The sequence below is a fragment of the Cebidichthys violaceus genome, unplaced genomic scaffold, assembly GCF_023349555.1.
Source record: "Cebidichthys violaceus isolate CVI_PGR_0920_01 unplaced genomic scaffold, fCebVio1.0.p SCAF_72, whole genome shotgun sequence".
In the NCBI taxonomy this organism is placed as follows: Eukaryota; Metazoa; Chordata; class Actinopteri; order Perciformes; family Stichaeidae; genus Cebidichthys; species Cebidichthys violaceus.
The window spans coordinates 701,515-725,464 of NW_027176950.1; the positions used below are offsets into that span (position 1 = coordinate 701,515).

General features: G+C 40.1%; 1 protein-coding gene across 1 annotated transcript; it reads right to left on the reverse strand.

The window, feature by feature from the left end:
- Positions 1-71: 71 nt before the first annotated feature.
- On the reverse strand, positions 72-23,382 carry tbx21 (T-box transcription factor 21). Its single transcript, XM_068736839.1, has 6 exons — positions 22,812-23,382; positions 11,984-12,138; positions 7,757-7,878; positions 7,246-7,404; positions 5,736-5,797; positions 72-5,421 (listed from the first exon to the last, which is right to left on the reverse strand). The coding sequence occupies exons 1-6, from the start codon at positions 23,360-23,362 to the stop codon at positions 4,599-4,601; spliced, it is 1,872 nt and encodes a 623-aa protein (XP_068592940.1). The 5' UTR covers positions 23,363-23,382; the 3' UTR covers positions 72-4,598.
- Positions 23,383-23,950: the final 568 nt, after the last annotated feature.

Consider the following 23,950-nt stretch of genomic DNA (forward strand, 5'->3'; position numbering starts at 1 on the left):
AAAGTGCTTTGTTCAGTTGATCAAAAGTTCTATACCTTCATTAAATTAAAGAAAAACAGACAAGGTTTGTTGTGTGTAAGCTTTAATTTCATGAATAAAAAACAATACAATACACAATTATGCCACTTTTTTAATAAATAACAGTTTTCCCCGTTCAGAAATTTTTCATCTCTTATTTTTGCAATTTATAAGCTCAAAGGAGGATTATTGCTCCCTTGACATAAACAGTGCACATGGATCACAAAAATAACATGCTTGACCTGGTCTGGTCTCCCTTCTTCACTCTATTTCTATATTATACAGTAAAACCTCTGGAAATACAGTTCTCACAGTCTTATTCTCTTGATGAGGGGAACACAGACTCATGGGAAATTGAGGAATTGGATTGTTGAACATCGGGGATTGGCTGAAGTTGATTGTAATAGCTGAGATGTCCAGCAGGGGTCGTTCCTGAGGCGTCTGAAAGCTTTTTCATTCTGCCGTTTTTATGTGAGATCTTGCACTCTTGTATGTGCAGGAGTGAACCACGTCAACAAACCACAGCACGTTGAAATAAATAACCGACATCATCCACAGGCCAGTGATCACATACAACTTTGCTCTTATTGTTTCCTGCAATGCATCCTAAACTAATTTACTTTCTATTAATTGCACTTGAAGCACGAGTTGTCCGTCGTACACCTTCATTAAGGTCCATCATCACCTCTTTCCTATGACAGATCTCAACATAGAATTTAAATAGTAGATCTTTTGGAAATGTTACACAAGCAACATACAATATATCCATTCTGTTTATAGCATAAACAGTTCATTATCATTTAACTGTATTTAAATGTTCAGGTAAAGGACTGAGCTGTCACACAGTTTGTCCCTTTTTTCATCAACATCATTGTTAAGATCGTTCTGCAGAGTGCTGCAGTCAGAGTCTATAGACAAAGCTTGTAAAAATAACAAGCTTCAATTTTGTGTCGACATGTGAAACCTTAATAGAGTGCTGCAGTAAGGAGTCGGAAAACCAGAAATTAGTTAGCGTTTTGGCACTTCTGGGTCCCTTGTCTTTAAATTCAATGATCCAAAATACAAAAGAATAATCCTATTGGCTTTTTGTGGAGGTTGTGAGAGTGTGATGCTAACTTCCTGGTTGGCCTTTAGAAACACATCATCCCTGCAGCACTCTATAAAGCAAACAGGGTTTAAATAGAAATACTAAAGTCCAATCATCCAACTCAACCATTAAATATTAACCAGGCACCGAAAACAAAAGCTGTATTTTATCAATTCAGTTGACAGATTTTGCAGATTTTATTCTAAACGTCAGTTCAAAGTCGTCGTCACGCTGCCAGGAATTTAACTCCTTTATCAGTTAACGCTTTGCCGGCCTAAGTCTCATCAAATGGAAATATATTGAGTCTAAAAATACTGAACTCCTCGCTGGTCCCTAAACCCCCCAAATATTCTGAAGAAGAATATATGCAATGTTTGGTAGCAGAAAGTTGATATGTGCTTTGATCACATTCTGTTTTTCTTTTTTACTGTGAAGGAATAGTTCAACATTAAAAAAAAAAGAGTTAGATGACAAGTCTCATGTTTTGTATGGCGCTAAAGCCAAGAGACGGCTAGCCTAGCTTTAGCACAAAGACTGGAACAGTTAGCCTGGCTATGTCCAACGCACCTCTGAGCTCACAAATTAACCCTTGTATATGTTGTTTATTTTTATCTGTACAAAAACTGAAGTGTAACAAAGACAAAGACAATTTTGACGAGCTAGGCTAGCTGTTTCCCCCTGCTTTAACTCTTTATGCTGTGCTATGCTATGCTAGGCTAAAGGTCTCCTGGCTCTAGCTTAATTTTTAGTATACAGAAATGAGAGTGGGATCAATCTTAAAATGTGAAACTATTTCTTAAAGTAGTATTATGTTTTCTTTTCTGGTTGTTGTCACTATTTTAGATACGGCTTAAAAATCAGATATCTACAAAAGTACAGAATGCTGCTACCGTTTTCATACACTCAATTAAGCATTTCAAGTGCAGATTTATTTGTAATTTCCTCTCCCTTTAGAAAAGACTACAGTAACCCTGCACTGCACCAAGCGAGTGCTCGTCTGTCGCCTCCAGTGTTGTCTGAGGCCATTAGCACACCTGGTTTAGGAATGAGGAGCAGATCACTGATCAGCGCCGACTGCAGCCTCACTCTTCATTTCTGTCACCGGGCTGGGAGCCGGGACTCTTGTCAGCCAGAGTCACGACATGATTGGCCCGAAGACTTGGGAGGAAATTCAGAGTGTCTGTCTGGTCACTTTGCGCTTCCTGTTTATCCAGGGTCTGAGGGTGACAGGGCCCCGTCTGTTTACCTACAGGTGCATGTAGCCGGTCTGAATGACCCACTTTTTAACACGTCTGCACTGGAAAACATGAACAGTGGGTGCACTTAGTTTGTGTTTCCAGTTCCGTCGTTATCGATGCTGGTATTGATCGCAGGCTTTATGTATGTGTGTGCTGACAGCGGCGTTTTCACGTCCACTGACTGCAGCAGAGGCCTGGGTCTTTGTTATAATGAGGCCTTTTTACACTCTATGAAACCAAGCAGTTTTGTGTTTTATAGCAAATCCATAAATGGGCAAAAAGCTCATAAAATAAGAGCAGGAGAGCATTTTACATTTTTTTGTGACAAATTAGTGTAACTGAATATCTTTAAAACACATTCTTTGCCCAGAAGCTCACATCATTTGCTCTACCTCCACCTCTACTCCAAGAGCATCATTCTTCTCCCATCACACTAACTAGTTGGTAGTACTGCAGCCTTGACATATCATTATTTAGGGCTATTTTATAGCAGTTTACAGACCTGATTCAGACCCAGAATTGGAAAATTCAGACAGTGAATATCACTACTTTTTCAACATGTGACAACCCATAGAAGGGCAGTCAAAAGGTTCATGCTTTAAAGCTGCCGGTATCCTTAATCAAAACTGCCTGTCAGGTGGTTGAATAGCTTCAGTGTCTGATGTTCTGTAACTTTCCGAAACCAACAATCAGACACTCGCACCCATTTACACGCCGTGATTAGAGGTGATTGGGAAACAAAATACTTTGAGGAGCTTTGAGAATGTTGGTTTGCCACGAGGAGAAACCTGCACAAAGTATAAAAGAGCTAAACGTTCGTTGTCCGAGAGCCTGTCCTTTTGGAAAAGTATAACTGAGACCTGTTTGGTAATTAACACCAGAAGTAGGCCATGAGATGTGGTCGAAAGCTTTGGAAACAACAAGTTAGTTGATTGTTTTTCCACTTTAGAGCCTTATTTTCATCATCAATTAATCTTGTGATTATTGTCTTGATTTATCAATTCGTTTTGTCTGTAAAATAGAGACATTATTGTTATAATTTCCAAGGTGATGTCTGCAACTGTCTTTTTTTTTTTTTTTTTCAAAACCCAGACGATGTTCAGTTAATATTTGTTTGAGCGATTAATTGAATAATCGTTGCAGCTCTAATGAAGCTAAATGATTCAGTTTTTTCCTATTAGACTGCCTCTAATGTTAACAGTCTCTGTGTTTTAGACATATGCAAGGATCTAATCACATGATAATGCAAACAGCGTAGATTTGCAAACACCCATATGGGCATTATGTTGCAATGAAATGCAAATTGTTGCAAAATTCATAGGAACTTCACAGATACAAGCTCTTTTTTACACCTGTGAGATATGTTGGATTGTCTCAGGACTTGCTATTTCTGCTGTGGTTGCTGATTTACTTAACACACACACACACACACACACACACACACACACACACACAGAAAAGGTTGTTCCGAGCCGGGCTGACTTAGATTAGCGTGCTGAGCTTCAGATCATGTGCTTGCTAAGCCATTTTAGCCTTCTGCCATCAGTTCACTCTGCACTGTCAGCCGTGCAGCGCTCCTCTGCAGCCACCGGATGGCGCTGCACTTAAACCAATTGAGCCGGATTTGGAGAGATGACTGTTTGTGTGATAGTGTGTGTGTGTGTGTGTGTGTGTGTGTGTGTGTGTGTGTGTGTGTGCGTGAAATGTAATTTCTGCTCAGAATCATCAAGGGGAAATGACTGCGAGCATATTGCATGAGTATGTGTGAAAGGTTGAGGGTGAGAAGGAAGAGACAGACGGAGACAAAGACGGAGCAAAAAGAGACAGAGAGAGTGTTTGACGCGGAAAGAACAGACAATCCCTGCAGGCGTCTGTCAGCAAAGCAGATATGCAGATATCATTTTTGTCCCCCCCCAAATCTCCAGATGTTTCAAGGGCTTAAGTCACAGGTCTGTTTGTCTGTTTGGTGTTTGTGTGACTCTAGGGCAGTTTCCCCCAGTCACATCCACTTCTGTTCAACACTAACTTTGACAGTAACCCTGGAAGTTTCTCCTGTAATCATTTGACACTTTGAGGGGGGGGGGGACTTTTGTGATGCGACAGAAGATGAGGCTGCATGTTCTGTTTTTTTTTGTCTGCAGCAGAATCAGAGACTATTCCAGCCCTTAATCATGACCCGACTGGACAGACATGTTCATGAGGGCGGTGTGAGTGTGTGGGGGAGACGCAGGGAGAGACTGTGGCGATTTGTGGTTTCAGTGAGTGTAATAGCCGTAGTAGTCTGCGTCGCTGTTGCTGTCCTTCTCGCAGACCTCTCCACCACGTGGAGGTGGGGAGTTTTCAGTGCTGGACGTGTACGGCGACACCCTCCTCTTCTTGTTGTCCCCCACGTTGCCCTCAAACAGGCCCGAGTCGGCCGAGGCCGCTGATTTCACGGAGGGGGGCTCGAGCCAGGGGTCCTCCACCACCACCTCCACCACAGTGTCTTTGGGCTTGTCCTGCAGCAGGGGCGGCTGCAGGGCCTCGAGGAGCGAGGGCGGGTGCAGCCGGGGGTTGCCGGGTGACGTGGAAGAAGATGAGGAGGATGAGGAGGACGATATGGGCCTAAACCAGCCCAGACTTGGGGCGGGCTTACTCGGGTGGCTGAGGTACTGAGGGGTGGGCCGGCTGGTGGTCCAGCCCGCCGAGGTGGCCCCTGAGACGGACACGCTTGAAGATGCGAAAGGATGGTCTGGGTAGTAGCTGAGCGCGTGGTGAGTGGATGTCTGCAAGGGGAAGGGCTTGTAGAAACTGTTTCCAGAGAAGTCCCCATCGTAGGAGGAAGTGAAGTCGAGCCGGTTGGCGGCCACGCCCTGCTGAGGCGGCAGGTACCAGCGGCTGTGAGGACCGGGGCTGGAGGACGGGTCTTTGTGCTGCTGGCCCATGGCGATGGGCTCGCGGCTGAAGAAGCGGCTCTGTGGCAGGGGGCTCATGTACTGCTCAGAGAGGTAGCCTTGAGGGTAGCAGCCTCCTGCCAGCAGCTGCTGGCTCTCTGTAGGGGAGGGGGTGAGGCGATCAGAGTCGGGAGGAGCATACAGCCTATAGGCGGGAGGGAGGAGGGAGGGCAAGAGAAAAGAGTGTGAGAAGAGAGAGAAAAAAAGAAGAAGGTGTTATTTCCTGCCCAAAACCTCAAACTATCTATCAAACATCACACAGCCCCTCACACCCTTTTCACTGCAGCGAGCTCCAGCAGCACAGTAATGACATCTATTACAATATTAAAACATAGTACCAGCAATTATCCAGTCTCACTGTTCATGGTGAGCAAATCCTAGATTCAGAAACACGTTCTTTCTGATTTACTGTAGTTTTTACAAATGCATCTTCAAAAAATAAAAAACAACTTTACTTACGTGTCGTAATTGTCGCGGAAACCTTTAGCGAAGGGGTTATGGTCTATTTTCAGCTGAGTGATCTGTGTAAGGAATCGGAGGAGGGCAATGAGAGAATGTAGGCATAAGAAAAAAAAAAAAAAAAGAGAAGGAGTGAGCAACCACGTAAGAGAAACAAGAGAGCGGCAGAGAGAGGAGGTCGCTGACTAATAATTAATGACGATTACATGCAACTTCTAGTCTTGTTGTTGGAAAGAGTTTGTCTTTAGAACCAGAGTGGGCACACACACACACACACACACACACACACACACACACACACACACACACACACACACACACACACACACACACATATATAGTGACAAAATAAACATCATCCAAACAGGACAAGTGTGTGTTGCATTTGGATTACAGTAACTCCTCCACAATGTATTTGAACAGCTGTTACAGATATACTATATGCAGTACTGGGGAGGAGGGAGCTGCAGCACTCAGGTCAGGTGGGGTGAGGTGACTCTGAGTTTAGTGACCCGTGTTTACACTCGCACTAAATTGTAGGATTGTAAATTAGCGCGTGTGTGCATTTTTGATACATGCATGCATAAACCAAAGCCTCTATCTGAAGCGTGGCCCTGACATGAATCATTGAAGATGGATCTCTACTGTGTAAAAAATGTGAAAAAAAATACGGACACAGGAGACAAGACACTGCAGGTGAATAGGGTAAAAAATAATAGATATCACTGTGAATCTTCCCCAGTTGATTACTCACATTAAGACAATTATTTTGTTATATTGTATGTTGAGGCATTATCTTATATCTTAAATATGTGCGTATTTTCATACATTTCTAGAACAAAAATCGACATTGGATGAAGCCAGGTTCAAAATTGTTGTTTCATTTTGTTGACATATTAGAGTCAAAGGTTTTTACAGAGGGGATTTTGGACATCTCTTTGTATCTCTCCATAAATCAGAAAACAGTGTCAACAGACAGACTTTCTCCATGTTTTAGTAATAAAATGTTGATGATATCTGAGCAACCCCCTCTGTAGAAAGCTTCAGAACATAGAGAGGAATGAAAGTGTAAGGTTTGGTGTATGGAAGAGCTACTGAAGTGGAGATTTCTGGATCAGAGTCTGAGAACAAACTCATTTAGAGAAAACGTCCTTTAAAGAGACGTTTAGTTGAACTACAGACATTTAGAAGACTCTACAGGTGAATAGAGTCAAAAAACTAACTAATACTAAGATATCACCATGCAACTTCACCAGTTCATTACTTATATTAGTCAATATTTTTTGTCAATAAAGGTTTCTGAAATGTTATGATTGAATATGCAAATTAGGTATTATCTAATTTTTGGTGAATTAAGGAGAAATCTACGGACACAAAGCAATAAAATAAACATCTAAATTGGTATTTTAGATGTTTTCTTTAAAATAGTCTGAAAGACTAAACTAAGCTGATGTTGACCATCATTTGCAAAGAAACAACACACAAAACTACCCTCCCTGATGAGACTTACGTCTGCGTTCTGATAAGCGGTGACAGCGATGAACTGCGTCTCCGGGAAGATGATGGTCTGAGCTTTGGATGAGAGGTAGGGATCCTCGGAGCCGTCCTCCTTCACCTCCACGATGTGAAGACGAGGCTGGTACTTGTGGAGCGACTGAAGCACGATCATCTGCAGGAGAGAGAGAGAGAGAGAGAGAGAGAGAGAGAGAGAGAGAGAGAGAGAGAGAGAGAGAGAGAGGTATTTCTAAAACTTTCTGCCTTTATTTGATAGAAAACAATCAGACAGGAAATGTGACGGCAGAGAGGAATATGTCAAAGATGATGAAGATACATTGGATGCATCTTAGGTTATGTTTCCACCGTGACACCCGATAATGTGGTTCATTCTCATTTGGCATATCAGACACATGATGTGGAAGATGTTTTCGTGTACACGTTAAAAAAGATGAACACAAAACAGAACAGGTTTCAGAAGCTCTTAATATAGTAGCAGGCAGACAACAGGAAACAGGAAACAGTACCTGTGCCACATTATTGGTGCTGCCCTTGTTGTTGGTGAGCTTGAGTTTGCTGAAAGACACTTCTTGTCTCATCCAGTGAGCTCCTGTGTTGGGAGAGTCGGGGTGCATGTACATCCTGTTCCCTGAAAGAGCACCACGAGCAACATTTAACAACATTTTGAAAGTATTTCTCACCGAAAAAAACCAACTAAAAGCAGTATTGTTTACACGTTTTGGTCACTTTAACAAGAGTGAATCTAACATCAGCCTGTCAGACCTGCATTGTTTATGCAAACGTTACAGATGTGCAAACAATGAATTTGAATGTAGAGTAATTTTAATAGTCGATAGCACTTTCTATGACGCCCATGTCTAATGCATCACAAACATACTTATAATACGTTATAATCTGCTCATAGCACTGTATAGTTATAGTTATAAACAGTAAATGCTTCATAACAATAATCAAATCACTTTATAAAGGTATTTTATAACATAAAGTCAAGCATTATAATAAGTACCATAATGTATTATAATTCCCATAGTTGTAATACATTGTACTCTTTTCATATTGCATTATAATCACTGTTATAATGCTTTATTAGGTGATTATAAGCCACTCTAAGTATCATTGTTTACATTATTATTATACAGTTCTATAAGTAGATTATTAGACATTATAAATATATATATATATATGTTTTTTAAACTCCCCTTCTAGTGAAATTCTTTGCAATAAAAACATTTCTTTGCAACAAACACGTCACAGTGCAAGCAGTAGAATATACATAAAACAGAAAATTAAACATGCAACAGCTGTAGATATTGTGCCAATATTTGTTTGAAACAATAAATCACTTGTATGTGTCTGATTCGGTTAAATAAGTGGGAGGTGAGAAGCTGCATCATATTTGACCTGAAATAAAATAAAAATGTCTTTCTGCCAACTATTAAAATAAAATGTTGTTTTGTCTCTTTTATATTTGATGTGTTCTTATTGCAGGATACAATCTGGGCACCGTGATTTTTCACAGCATCACCACAATGACCTGCTAACCTTCGACGAGCACACCACATAAGTGAACTATTAAATATAATTGAGTAAAGTTGTTTCACCACAGTTTCCACAACTGTAGCACATCGTCACCTTTCCACAACACCTGGCGCATGTGTGACAACACCTTGCACTTTCTCTCATTTATATAATTGTGGTTAGTCTACCATCAATCACACACTAAATATCTTCTCGCTTGACTTGATATTGTGTTTTTTTTTTTAATTCTCTGAGGTGTGAACAGGAAGAATAATAATGATGGAGGAGGTAAAAAAGCCAAATCCATGTTCTTTACAGAGATGAAAACTGGAAATAATGATAGAAATATTCAAATAATTATGTCCAAGAACAACTCCCTACAAATAAATGAGAAATGTGATATCACAATATATTTGGGGAGAAGCATGAAGGGATTTAATGACCAATTTTAATACTTAAAGGAAGTTCAAATAGGAAAAAAAGTAATGAAAAGATACTTCTGGACACCACAGATGATGACAAAGTTTGGAAAGATGTTTTCAGTTTTTAAAGAGGTGTTTCTTCATGATATTCCCAAAGATCCCAACGCAGTCCTTCAGAGACTCGTTGCAAGAGAACGTTTCATGAGCTATTTCAAATCTGTGACAATGCATTGTTCAGATAATTTGTTTATAAATAGTTTATTTAGGTAAAAGGATTAAGAGACACGAAAATACGTTTCCACACTTGGCCATCGGCCATGACGTGGTTGATACTTTACTGATTCTGGGTTTTTGGAGACTGATATTGATATTGGAAAACTTAAATAATCAGATAAAGATATGTTGACCGAAAGCAGTATTTCTTTTAAAGAAAAACAAGCAACGTTAATACAAATCCTGTAGATTAGTTTGCGACCAAGATACACTCTGAGCCTTTACAGGTGAAAGTCTGTGGAGACACAGTTTCATTTCGTCCAATTTCTTGTCACTTATCGGTCTACATGAACACTGATACTAATATATCAACTGACATATATCTACTCATTATGCGGGACGTCCCATTTCAGAGGTGGGGCTGATTTGAACTACTTTATGATTTATTATTACGGATAGATAATTGAATTGTGTATATTTTGTATTAATAGTATTAATCTGCAAAGCAACTAAAGTAAAGTTGCTGATACTGATGAATCTGCAATAATCTTTTACTGGCCAATAAATCAGTCCAGCTCTTGATGAATCAACAAGTAGGTCAACTTCATGCAGCAGATTTTTAAAGAGGTTGAGTCCTGTTATAAAATGAGGTTATTTAATCCATCATAGACTTTCTTTAATTCCTTCCAACAGTTTCTAATAACGTTCTTATTCAACACCTGCTGTCACAGAATCTTCCTCTCTGTCCTTCCCTTCACTTTCCATCCATCCACCAGATGACCTCAGACTTTCCCACCTGTCCCAGTCACATGACTGAACCACCAACCTGCTCACCTGTTCCCACTTTCCCTCATCAACCCTGCAGCGTAAAACTGGTCCATTTCCTCTCACTCCAGGTCAGGTTGCCTTAGATTTATCTGAACCCGAACTTGATCGGTTCCTGTTTTTAGTTCCGGACCTGCTCACCTGTCTCTTGGGTTTGTTTGACTTTTGGGCTGCTGCTGGTTTCTGACCATTGCCTTGAGTAAGTTTCCCACTACTCGTGTCACCTACATGCTTACAGTAAACAATATAGATGGATAGATGTACTTCATTGATCCAACATACAAATAATCACCCCCTTTCCTGATTTTGCTTTTTGTGACTGAAGATATCTGGTTTCTTTGAAATTGTTTTTATGGATTTATAGCAGAACAATGGATCAAGACAAACTGACGAAACATGTTTTACTACAAAGACACTTCAATAAAAATGAAATGTAAGCAACTTAAAACGTTTCAGAGAGTTGCTATAAATATTCAGTTTGACAAAGATAATATAATCAACTATAAACTGAAATAAATAGATGCAGTGTTTGTCTTGCATCAATAGGTTCTTAAGCTCCACCATTAACTTGTCTTGAATCAGCTCCCTGCAGAATGACTTGAACAAAACGAATGAATAACGCGTCCACAGAAACTTCTCAGACTACATGTGCGTCATGATGCACGTCTTGGTTTCTCTACTGTGTGCATGTAGGTTTGCTACAATATTGCTAAATAAACCACTTCCTCAGGATCCCCCATGTTTTGTGCACTGAGCTGAAGTCTCCGGCTCATTGCTTGACCAGAGTTCGTGGTCGATCACCTGCTTCGTGTCAGTATTTTGCTATCGGAAGCCCAAGAAAGAAAAGTTGGCATCGTTCATCGTTTATGGCTGCAGGGGTACGTTTTTTTGATTCAAGAAGATTCTAATGTTTGGTCTTAGTGCTCGATTAACGGGAAACTTTCACAATTAAATCCCATGTGATGTTAATAGCTGCATGCTCTGATAAACATCGCTTCAAATAAAGGAATACTAAATTGGAAGAAGGGATGCTTTTATTTTTTATCAGAGGTGGATGAAGCACTCATCTTTTACTAAAATAAAAGTACCGCAGTGAAGAAATACTTTTAACATTTAACTGGAGTAAAAGTACAAAAGTCTTAGCTTTGAAATATACTTAAGGTACTAAAACTACTTGGTATGCATGTTGCCCCATTTCAAAATAATATTTGAAATAATTGATGCATTAATGGTTGCATTATTTTAATGTTGCAGCTGGTAAAAGGGGAATTAAGTCTAACTACTTACTTTATGATTTATAATTATGCCTGTGTAATTTATTTGGGAATATTTTGTATTAATATATATATTTTTTTTAACATAGAAGGCAAAAAGTACAATATTTGCCTCAAAATGTAGTAAAATAGAAGAATAATGTCACATAAAATGGAAATGTTCAAGTACCTAAAAATACTGTACATGAAATTTCTTGTATGTTAAAACCTACTTGGCAATAAACCAGATTCTGATTGTATTTAGTACATTACTTTCTCGCTTAATCTTTTTTTTTTTAATAATAAAATATCCCTACTGTGGCTTCTGAAACAAAGAGTAATTTTCTGAAATGACTGTCTCGTTCTGTTTTTGCATATTTTAATGTTAATTATGATATTTTCTGATCCTGGAAATATCTCCATCATAAAGACGGCAACAATGGAAAAAGTAAAATGTGACTCTGGGTTTGGGTTTTATTATGTGTCATGATTTGAAACGTACCTGGCATGTTACCTTCCGCTTTCCCACATTGGACCCACTTGCCGCCCTGGTACCTCCAGTGGTGCTGATCCGCCAGAACCACGTCCACGTAGACGTTGTAGTGGGCGGACGGATCCAGAACACTGATGTTGAAGCTCAGGAAGGGGAACATCCTCCTGGACAAACACACAGGGGAAAATATGATTAATAGAATATTTTTGTCAACGCGTATCTATATTTATTTGGGCATTTATTTCTTTAAGTTGAAGTTTGCATGCCTTGAAGAAAAAAGTGAATTTTATTACTATTATTTGAGTTGTGAACGTATTACAACTGGTTTAAATATAAAAATAAGATCTGCTATAATGAGCAACAGATCTTAACAACACTTCCTGTTGGAATTTAATGCTTAAAGTATTTGTTGGGTTATAAAATGCATGTAATACTTGTGTTTTTGTTTTATTTTTTACTGGTATAAAGTATTGATGAACATTAAGACTGGAGACAATTTTTCTGCCATGAAAGAAATCCAGAAGGTAAATTTACAAACTGTGCAAAGACAAAGTGATCCTCCATCAATGAGCTTCGTCGGTGCAGTTTGTCCTCATATGTGCAACTAATGGATCTTTTCCGTAGTTTCCCCTCCCCCCCCCAAACAGCTGTATATGTCTTTCTCAAATAAGATGATGAAGATGAAGTCCCATAATATCAAATGCAAAAATAATCAACTGACATGGAAGATAACCCAAGTGCCCTTTTGAGAACAATAATGTAAAGGGAGGTGATTCCTGTTTGGACCTCATGACTGAAAGACTCTTCTTCGCCAGCTGAAGAATGAGGAGGAGGAGTAATAATGGACAAGGAGATGGCTGACGGTGGGGGGTGTGTAGGTGAATATTTAATGCTGCTGTTAATAAAAGATGCCCCCCCAGAAGTTGCCCCTGATTGCTGGAGCTCTACATGTTGAACTCTGTTTGAACACAGAGCGCTTCAGTGAGACGAGGTGACGGGGAGGTCAGGGCGTCCCCGGGCACCGCGGCCCAGAGAAGGAGAGGAGAGGCTGCGTTAAACCAAGAGAGGAAAATGCGGGATATGGACACAGAATACACAAAACCTCAGACGCTGGTGACAATCTGCATCAGGATATTCATGTAAACGCTAAACATGTAGTGTTGATAGAGAAGCACTTAGTGCTGCACGATTAATAACCAAACAGATGCTTTCTTTTTTTATACTATACAGAGTAAAGTAAACGCATCACATGAATGTTACAATGAAGCAGACGGCTGCATCATTTTGCAATAGATCAACATTTTTTAAATGCACTCATTTGCTTTGTGGCTGGACAATTTGTTATCACAATGTCTATCATTACATATTCATAAGATTAATGCTCAATTTACAGTTAAGAATGTTCTCCTTGGGACAGAAACCAAAAGGTTGAGTTGTGGTTCATGATATACAATTTTCAATTAATCAATCTATGAGCTTGTACTTCACAGCGGTGCTTTGAGCTGAGTGCAACATCTGCATTGTAAAAATGCTCACAATGACAAAACTAACATGCTGATGTTTAGCAAGTTTACCATTTTCACCGTCTTTTGCAAATCGTTAAGCAAACATTTGCTTATCAGCCCGAAATGCAGAGTACAGCTGATGCTGATGGGAATGGCATTACACTTTGATGCCCCTTGAGTAAAAGTCAGGGGATCAACAGCGTCATTATGGGTTATTCTCTGGTAGTCAACAGATTTCTGTACCAAATTTCATGTCAATTGATCAAACATTTGAGATATTTTACAGAAAGCTAAAAAAAGTCAACCTGTTGGCGAAAAAGATGTGGGATCACCAAAGTCAGTTTATTTCAGTCTGGACCAAAGTGGTTGACTTACTGACGGACCAACAGACTGACATTACCATTCCTAAAATATCTCCCTAGAAGCATCTCTAAAGCTCCCGAAATAACGCCTATCTTGTAAAAACAGATGTGCTCAGATAGAACCAGGCTAGCTGTTTCCCCCTGCTTCCAGTCTTTATGCTAAGCTAACTGTCTCCTTGCTGTAGCTTCACATCTACAGACGGAAATGAGAGTGGTTTTGATCTTCTCATTTAACTCTCGGAAAGAAAAACAAATAAGCGTAATTCTCAAAGTGAATTGAAATAAAAACACACTCCACAGTATCTTTAGTACCAATAAATGAACCACTGAATGAGACCCGAGTCATTCACTTCATCCTCACTCATGTGTTTGTATGAACCAGCATTGCACTCTGGGTCTATATGAGGCACCACCCAGTGTAGTTAAATCAGGGCAACATGTTTGACGTTCGGCCCAGCTGCTTTTAAACCGACTAATAGCACCTGAGGCTATGGAGCATTTGTAATGAGTAGCCAGCGCCGCCCTCCATCCGCCTTTTTGATTAGTTCAATGTGAAAAGTGAAGGAGTTTTATTTTAAACTACACGTCCTGCCTGGAGAATGTTTGCAGCACAATTACATGTTTTCATATTAAAGCATGAACAGAAGTGTGTTGGTGCAACTGTTTCAATATAAAAGTATTGGAAGAGTTCACAAGTTTGGAAGCGATTAGTGTGTTTTATACAATGCATGACTGTACATAAAAAAAAAAAAGAGAGCAAAAAAGCATCCTATTCAGAAACATCCTTTTCTAAGACTCCTTTCTGCTGCTGGAACAAAATGGATAAAACCTATAATATCTAAAAACAAGGGTTGTACTTCGGTCTGAAACATGTAAAGCGGTCTACATGTTGCCAGTGTTGCTTAAGCAAAGTAGAACAGTCGTCCCCCTCTGGATGCACGTTTACCTCATTTAAATTCAGCGTGTCTCCCTGGAGCACTTCGGTCATTTAGTGGTGTAAAAACAAGTGAGGTGTGTAAAGAGACGATGCGTTCGAGGCTAGTCGGACACCTGGAGGGTCCGTCTTTGTTGATCAGGATTTTTTTTGTGTGTGTGTACATGCATGTGTTTATGCATCAAGAAGTACAAAATATGTTTCCCTTACTCTTACTAAAATATTTAACCCTCTTACTCACTGCTGCACAAACTTAGTCTTTAATACAATTTTCTTTTATATATTTGCATATCTGTCAATATAAATCCTACATACAGTAATAATCATCATATTTATGTATATCATTCAGTATTTCTTTGTACTTTTTGTACAGAACACATGACTTGTATATGAACGTTTTATTTTTATTCTATTGTTGGTCATTGATGCTTATATATATATATATATATATATATATATATATATATATATATATATATATATATTTTGTTGTCTTTGTTCCTTGCTGTTATTTATATTTCTGTGTGAGTACATTGAGAGAGATGCAGAAAAAACTGAAGTTCCTTGAATGTGCACACAAACTTGGCAAGTAAATCTGATTCAATGAAGTCATAGTTGGTGAGGACAGCTGTCACACGTTGTTATAATAGATCAGTTTATTCTTTATTTCTACAAGAGCTCATGGTGACACTAGTCTAGGCTGGGTATCGAACCTCAATATGTTTTCTTATTTTCATTAAATCCCATGAAAATACTGAAACCTGCAGTAAATGTTGTGTAACAAGTATTGTTTGTATATCAAAGCTTGACATCTCTTCTTCTTCTGAGCCATAGAGCTCCAATAAAAACACATTAATGAGCCTCGCTGTTGCTTCTTCATCACCATGAACACACACCGTCCTGCTGTCACAAATACTAGAACACCTAATGTGGATTAATCCACCACTGAAAATAATCCCCAACAAATGCACTATTTCCTCCTGTTTGAATGATGTTTGATTAAAAACTGTTTAAGGAAGTTATTTAAACTCGGATGTCATATTGAAACAATACTCATGACACTTCTCGCATACATACTAATATATCAACACAACTAAATATCAAAAGACTGTTAAAACATCTCAACACTATATCCTTGGTTTATTGTAAATTTCAATGCAAATGTCAACATATGTTTGCAAATCTTGAACTTTGCATGCATTTTTGAGCAAAATCCTCAAAAAAGCTCCACAAGTCAGACGTTAAGAATTTATTCTGGATTGGGCCTTCAGATGACTGCTTGTAGGCTGAACACACACACACACACACACACACACACACACACACACACACACACACACACACACACACACACACACACACACACACACACACACACACACGCATACCAGTAAGACAAACCCCTGCCATGAGCCGTCCCAGTTGGGTCCTTCTGGCAACATGGCGAGTCCACTTTAACAATCAATCATAGTTCTCTGTGAAACAGAACCGTGGCAGCAGCTCTTTTAGTGGCTCTTAAACAACAGGTGAACCGGCTCTTCTTCCACTGGAGAGTTTAATACAAGTGAAAACAGAAACTCTGCTGTTCAGCATATGAATGGATCAACCCTCCCACGCTGTGTGAGAGTAATCTAGAAAGTGGAGAAGCAGTTATCTTTTTGTTTTTTGCCCCAGTGATATTGTCGAATTCACTTATACGAAGCCTTTTATAAGAAATCAGAACTTGGCAAAAGAGGGGAAACCATAGAAAACACAACAGAGGGGTATTAGCATGCGGGGGCGGCACTCAGGTGTTATGTTCAGAGTTCAGTCAATGTGGTGGCGGCGTGGTAATGAAGCGTATACAGTAGCTCTGCTGCTTTCTGATTTGTTTGACACATTTTTCTATTGTTGCATGATGGTTTCAATCACGAGGAAAACGGCTCTGTCTGTTCGCAGCAGACTCTGGGAATCAAACTTGCAGCTCTTCATCCACCAGACAGTCTCCCTAACCGACCTGCCAGTGTGCCACTCTGATTCACATGGAAACCTTGACGGTGACGACAACCGGCTGGCACTTCCTGAGCCCAATCCAGATGTATACGCACATGAATACTCATAACTGTAGTCCTTTTTTTTAATTGTATTGTTGTTTCAGACAAAATACCATAGAAACAGATGAGTGTGGTGAACCAGCCAGTAATACAGAGACGGTACGGCTGGTGGTGACATTTAAAAAATACAACAAAAATCAAAATAAACTGTGTGGATGTTGGTGGGCGAGAGAGGAAGGGGGGAGGGTTGGGTAGGCAGAGGGGAAACCGCGGGGAGGAAAGAGAAAGGGAAAAGGAAAGAGCAGAGGGAGGGTTTGTCCGGGGGATGCACAGCGAAAGCTCAGAGAGGAGAAGAGGAACTGGATATTCACCAGGGAGAGGACTTTTCTACATGAGCGCACCTGCTGATTCATCCGGACAGGAGTTCAGGTCCAGTTTTTGTCACCGTGCGTACGCTTGATCATCTGTGACGAAAACATGCCAGTCTACAGCTGCTGCCGGACACAAGCACTCCTTCTGCACAGACGCTCTCGCTGCTGTATTGACTTATTGCAGAGGAATTCAGGGACTAGATGTGCTGAAATTTCTGTTTTATAGTGCAGCGTGACATCTGATACTGTTAGTTTCATGCTTCGTTCATAGTCAAGGACATGACTGACGTTATTCTGTATTTTTGTTATCCACAACAAAACAATGTTTGTCTTTTTTTTCCCACCACTCTCAGACTAGCTCACTGTCTATGACACCTCAAGGCCATTTTGTCCAATGGTGAAGGTGTACATCTTTTAAAACGGGTCACAAAAATGTAGTTTAATTTTGAAAAAAAGGCTCGGTAATCTCCTCAAACAGCCGGGCACTGCAGTTTTCAATAAAACGCTACTTAAACAGGAGGAAATAGTGCATTTGTTGGGGACTATTTTAATTAATCCACATTTGGTGCTCTAGTGATTGTGGCAGCAGGACGGTGTGTGTGTAAGTCAGAATAAACTACAGTGTGTGTGTTCATGGTGATGAAGGAACAACAGTAAGGCTCATTGAGGTGTTTTTATTGGAGCTCTATGGCTCAGAAGAAGAAGAAAAATCATATTTAACTTGTTAGTCGGATCAATTCATTGTTAGTTTGGGGATTTTCATGGGATTTGTTGGCATTTTTGTTGAAAAATGAAACTGGCTTCGTACTTGTTAGGCCACCTCCTCTTAGACAAATTCAGTGTTTTAGTCTTTAGTTGGTTTTGTCAACTTTGCTGAATTATTTTCTTCATGCTGAATGACTTATTTCCATTTTTTGCATGATTCTTTATAGGGAAACTGAGTTTGTGTTTGTTGTGATTAAGTAATCACAACAAATTATTAGTTTATTGATCTGTCCAGTCAGCCTCAATCTGTTTTTATTAACCGTCTTGGAAACCAAATATAGAGAGACATAAAATATAATAACATCGTTGAGGCCTGTGGCTCACACAGCGGTGGACTTCACCACTCAATTATTAGAAGAGTTATTTACACGGTAAGAGGAAGGACTCGTTTGGTTATCAGTATATATATTGGCACTAGATGATTCTGTGAAAAGCTGCACAAGCACACATAAACATCTGAACAGGAAGTGACAAGTCATACTGTTAAAACCTTGAAACAGTTGCACTTCTGCTTTTTAGACAAACGAACAGGACGATAATGAACACGAGACTTCCAAACATTCCTCAACTTAAAACGCCGTCTTTTCAGCACTCGTGATAAGAAATTAAATTCTTCCATTTGTTCTCTGACATGTTTGACATCACTGCATTACATTGCATTGAAATGTCTGTAGCCAGGCACAACAGAGAACACGCCCACTCTATTTTCCTTCTTGATGTCAAGTGATCATTTCCAAAATATGACCTACTTTGGAAAGAAACTTGATTTTTAAATGGATGTTGTTTTAATTTGTAGGACTTAACTAAGCAGTTCCAATCCATTTAAGAATCACACATTCATATTTAAAACTATAGTAAACATTTTACTACAGTAAAACTTAATATGTGTCGTAGAAGAGAAGAAACTTCAAATTCCCCAAGTATGTTGATTATTCTGCCACAATAATTCTGAAAAACTTCTCCTCATAGCAGTACTTTCTGATTTGCACTCATGCTGTTGTTGATAAATAATAAATAAATCAAAAGATGATTTTCAGAATCATAGTTTGGACTCAGCAGAGCAAAGAGAGCAGAGGAGCATAATTCCTCTAAGTCTGAAGTTCAGCTCCGCATTATTTCCCTGAAAGGTGTTTGAATATTGAGAACTTAGTCAGTCCTATCTCCTTCCTAGAACACTGACTGGATGACCATGCAGAACTTACAGCATGATTTGCGATGTATTATCATTATCTTTAAATCTTTAAACGTTTTTTTTTTTCTCGAGTACAGGCCCATTTCAGGATTGTGACATACAAGTCTTTACGAAATCAATAAATATTTAATGATTTTCAGAAGAAAAAAAAAGTCCCCTTTAAATGAATGTGCTTCTTAGAAACCACGGCAGGGAAAAGTTTCACCTCTTGACTCACATCTAAACTGAGTACACAGGTGTGGGATCGGCACGCTGGTCAATCAAATGAACGATAAAAAAAAAGCTTTCACTTTCTCTTTTCAGTTTGAATCACTTGATTTCCTGTTTCACTATATTAGAAAAATCCCACTATGTTGCATCTGAAAAGCCTCTTTGTACCTGTTTTTCTCTCCATCATTCTCTTTCGTCCTCGTGAACGACAGAACGCGTCGCTGTGTTTTCACATCGACCACGCGCCCCCGCTGCGTGCAGCCTCCATGAACTTTGTGCACGAGTCAAACAGCAGACTGAGATGGCCTCAACCAGTGTGGGGATCTGAATTTAGCTCATGAGAAGTGCGGATGAACCCCCCACCCCCTTACTCACCCACCCCACCTATTGCTACAGGCCATGAAAAATGTCTCTAGATTTCAAAGCCCAGGTGTGGTGCGCGAGCAAAACTTGTAAGAGATCTGTCGGGCGTCTAGCGCAGGCTGAAGAAAGTAGAGGCATAAAAAAAGAGAATCTAGTCTTTTACTTCCTGAACTTCAAAGGTGCCTCACCTCCTCTGTGTGGCCATCTAAAGGCTCAGCTGTGTTTGACCCTTCTCTTCTCTGCACTTTTCGTCTGGAGCTTCTTTCAGCTTCTCTCCTATATACCAGGGTTTTGATTAACATTGCAGACCCTCCGACTTCTCTCTAAAATCACAGCAAAATTATTGTAGGAGCCGAAACCCAAGATGAAAATTTAAGGAGGATGTTGCCTCTGATATTGAAAACTTTTTCTTTCTTTTTTTTTTGGTACTGATCCTCTGCTGAAAACTCCTCCAGAATCTTGCAGGAGTTTCTGTTGTATTTTGAAGAAGTCTCCATCCCTTATTGTGCACGTGAGCGGGGGAGGGGAGATAAAAGGGAGATAACATTTAGACATTTTCGTAATATGAGTTGTTTTTTTTGCGCAACATGAAAATTAGCTTCTTTGTTTTTGTCCCATGCATGCGGAAGGATAACACCTCCACGCCCATTTCACCGAACCTTTTGTCATTGCGGGTATTTTTTTTCACTTTTGTGCAGAAAAGTCTGACAAGTTAGTGTGCACTGAGAAAAAAAGACCACTTCAAAACCAAGGAAACAAACAATAAATACAAGGTGTTTTTGTTTGTAATAAGTGAAAAAATTAGTGGGACAAGTGAAAAATAGATATTAAAGATGTATTGTCTCAAAAGAAGTCACCAAGACCTTTTAAGATAAAACAAAATGTTGAAACTAGTTGGGAAGACTCATTGTGAGCTGTATTTCACTGGTATTAGAAAGTTTGTGTCATAATATAAACTGTGATGCTCAAAAGTATTATTTATTCACTTAACAAGAGATTAAAGATGTATTAATTAAGAAGTCCCCATATCTCAGTGAAATGTCACTTGTTGATTGTGTCATATCATAAGTGAGGAGTTATTCTGACGCGTAATTAGACAAAATGGTGAGATTGTGTGTGTGTGTGTGTGTGTGTGTGTGTGTGCGTGTGTGTGTGTGTGTGTGTCTTTGTCTTTAGGAGAGCTGTGTATTGACATTTAATTTATTACATGTTTTTACCAGGACTTGTTATGTCAAATGACACACAACACACACAGACACACACACACACACACACACACACACACACACACACACACACACACACACACAGAAAAATAACAAAAACACAGTAAAATACAAATTTGCGACACAAACTACCTGAAACTGTCCCTGCTTTCACAAAAACTCTCGCAAAATCTCGACACAGCTTTAAATTTCTAATAAATGTTCTTTATGCAATAATGTCACTGTCTTCTAATAAGCCATATAACTATGATACAATGAGGTGAAGCATGGAAACAGAGCACCTTGCTTTTTTTTGTTAAAGTTTTAAAAAGAAAAAAGAAGATATAATGTCAAGAAACTACTTCAAAGATGCACAATGTAATGTAAGTGACTTTGACAGGTGAACCTGCAGTCAACCAGAGAGTGAACTAAAGAAACCATGCAGGTCAGAGGGCAACGTGTTCCAAAGACTGTAACGTGCAGATTAAAATGTAAACTCTGGTTCTAAATCCGTGAATCATCTGTGAGAAACACACGTGCAAAAAATATTGAAAAGAAATGACAATTGGAGTCACGGTATTAAAAAACAGAGAGGTGGAAATATCAGTGTCCTATAATGTGACAGCGCGCTTGTTCTCTGCTCATGAGAAACCTCCGGCCTGAAACCTTCTGTCAAACACAAGTGTCGCGCATTAGTGAATTAATCCTCGTCGACGTGGCTGCATGTTAATGCTCGGTGACCCGTCAGAGAGGCCCGGCAGCGCCGCTGTCTCCCCTCTCTCTCTCTCTCTCTCTCTCTCTCTCTCTCTCTCTCTCTCTCTCTCTCTCTCTCTCTCTCTCTCTCTCTCTCTCCCCTCTCTCTACGGAGCTCTCAGACCTCACAGACTCTTCTTCACGTTTGTTTTGTGTTTTTTTTATTCCCCATTTTAGTATCATCGCCTCTACAGCCGCCTACTCGAGATATGAGGTTGAGGTTTATATCAACAAGTTTCCTTCTTTATCACATCTCAATTAAAAGCCCGTTAACGAGCAGAGATAAGACATCTCAGTTTGATTTGGCTGTAATTATAATTTAGTTACTTATTAATATTAAAAACCACAGGGAGATGAGTGTTTAACAGATATTTGACGAGACATAAATTAAACATATTTAAGACTTAGTGTCGTAAAGTAAGACGTCATAACAATGAACTACAAAAGATGTAAAATAAAATTGATTTGCCTCCTTGTTGGGGGTTAAACTCCCGCTGTGTATTGAAGGGACCCCTGTGCCTTTAGAGGTCGCGCAGAGGTGTCAAAATGTTTTGCAGCAACTCAGCCTGCAACTGATATTAGCTCCACTTCATCGTTTCTCTGGAGCAGCTTCTGCCCCAAGCTTTTTTATTTTTACATAAAGAAACAACAAAAAGAGAGGGAATATTCCAGAGTAATGAGAGAAAGGACTTTTTTTAATCAAGTATTTGAAATTAAACAGCACCATTCTTGGGATATATTTTAAGATTAATTACTGTAAGTATAGGTTCATTTCTCTTCATATTCTTTGTGACTCAGCTCTGACCAATTTTGCGCAAAACCGTGTTATTCTAAATGTTCAGAGGTCATTCTCATCAATTAAAAAGACACCTGAGATGATGCCTGCAGAGTAAACAGGAGCCCAAACTATCAGTGATCACCGCGATGACAAGGCTATAAAGTGATATTAGTTCTCAGAAAAGCAGCCTTTTAAACTGGAAGTTACTGCAGCTGCTCGTCGTTAAGATAACACCGGTGGTGAGTTGAGTAGAACGTGTGTAAAACCAAAAAGGACAGCGGTGCGTAATTTATTTTTTTAACCCTAAAATCTGACCATAATAGAGGGCCAGCTTTTAAATCAGTTGGAGCTGTCTGTCGGACTTACCTCCCCTGCTTGGTGATAATCATCTCCGTTTGGAACTTGTGGAACTTGGCCCACAGCGGGTAGTTATTGAGCAGAGCCTGGGTCTTCCCGCACACCTGTAGCCCAGGTAACGGGTAGAGAGGAGGCCGCTGGAAGCCGTGCTGAAAACTCGCCGGGTAATTCTCCGGAGACGGAGAGTACAAGTCTTTACCCCCGGTGGGAAACCCGTCTCCCACCGTCGGGATGTAACCCTGCCCGGCTCCGCTCCTTGGCGGCGAGCGCACGCCACCGTACGGGCAACTGCCGAGAGTCTGCGCGTAAAACCTGCCGGACTGCGCTCCGTACCCTCCCACCGCCTGGTCCGAGTGGTACGGCAGAGGCAGCGCGTCCTGCCCGCTCGGAACAGAGTCCGGGTAGTAAAACCTCGCGTCCTGGATCCCCATTTTAAACTCGGCTAGGTCCTTGCAGCCACCGCGGTGGAGGTGACTGCTGATGTCGGGGTTCTTTCCGAAAGTTTGCGTTTCAGTCCCATTCAACATGCTGAGGTAGAGGTTGCCACCTATGCCGCCCATTTGCAGCCCCGCTCCCGGTGTGTGCGTAATGTCATAAGGCTCCGCTCCTGCGTCCAATTCAATAAGAGCATGTACAATAACAAATGATAATAATAATAAAAATCACCAAACAGCTGGACTGTTATCCTCACTTATGACTCACTGACATGCCACTTTACAATTCTGCGTCTCGGTCGATCTCAGCCTGTAATAAAACCATCAGCTCACCGTCATCAGACTGTTCATCTATAAACTTTTTTTTATTACCCAGCAGCTGATTGTCTTGTCTGTTTTTTTTAGCGTGGAGTCGCTACCAGTGACTCACACACACGTTCGCATTTCTAACCTATGATATATACATTTAGTGAGCGCTCATATCTCGGAGGTGTGTCCGAGGCAGAGGCGGGACGTGATAGGCTCCAGATATGAACGAGCCATCCCCTCATCACATAACGGAGCACAAATCACACACACACACACACACACACACACACACACACACACACACACACACACACACACACTGCCCTTTGGAAGAAAAAAATAAGAAAACTATAATTAGGTCAATATATTTTAAGAAGGATATTATTTAAGATTAACAAATTACAG

Coding starts and splice junctions, on each gene's coding strand:
- tbx21 (XM_068736839.1), bottom strand. CDS start 23,362: ATGGGCGGCATAGGTGGCAACCTCTACCTCAGCATGTTGAATGGGACT. Junction 12,139..22,811: donor ATTATCACCAAGCAGGGGAG/GTAAGTCCGACA, acceptor GTGTTTGTCCAG/GAGGATGTTCCCCTTCCTGA. Junction 7,405..7,756: donor GCACCAATAATGTGGCACAG/GTACTGTTTCCT, acceptor TCTCTCCTGCAG/ATGATCGTGCTTCAGTCGCT.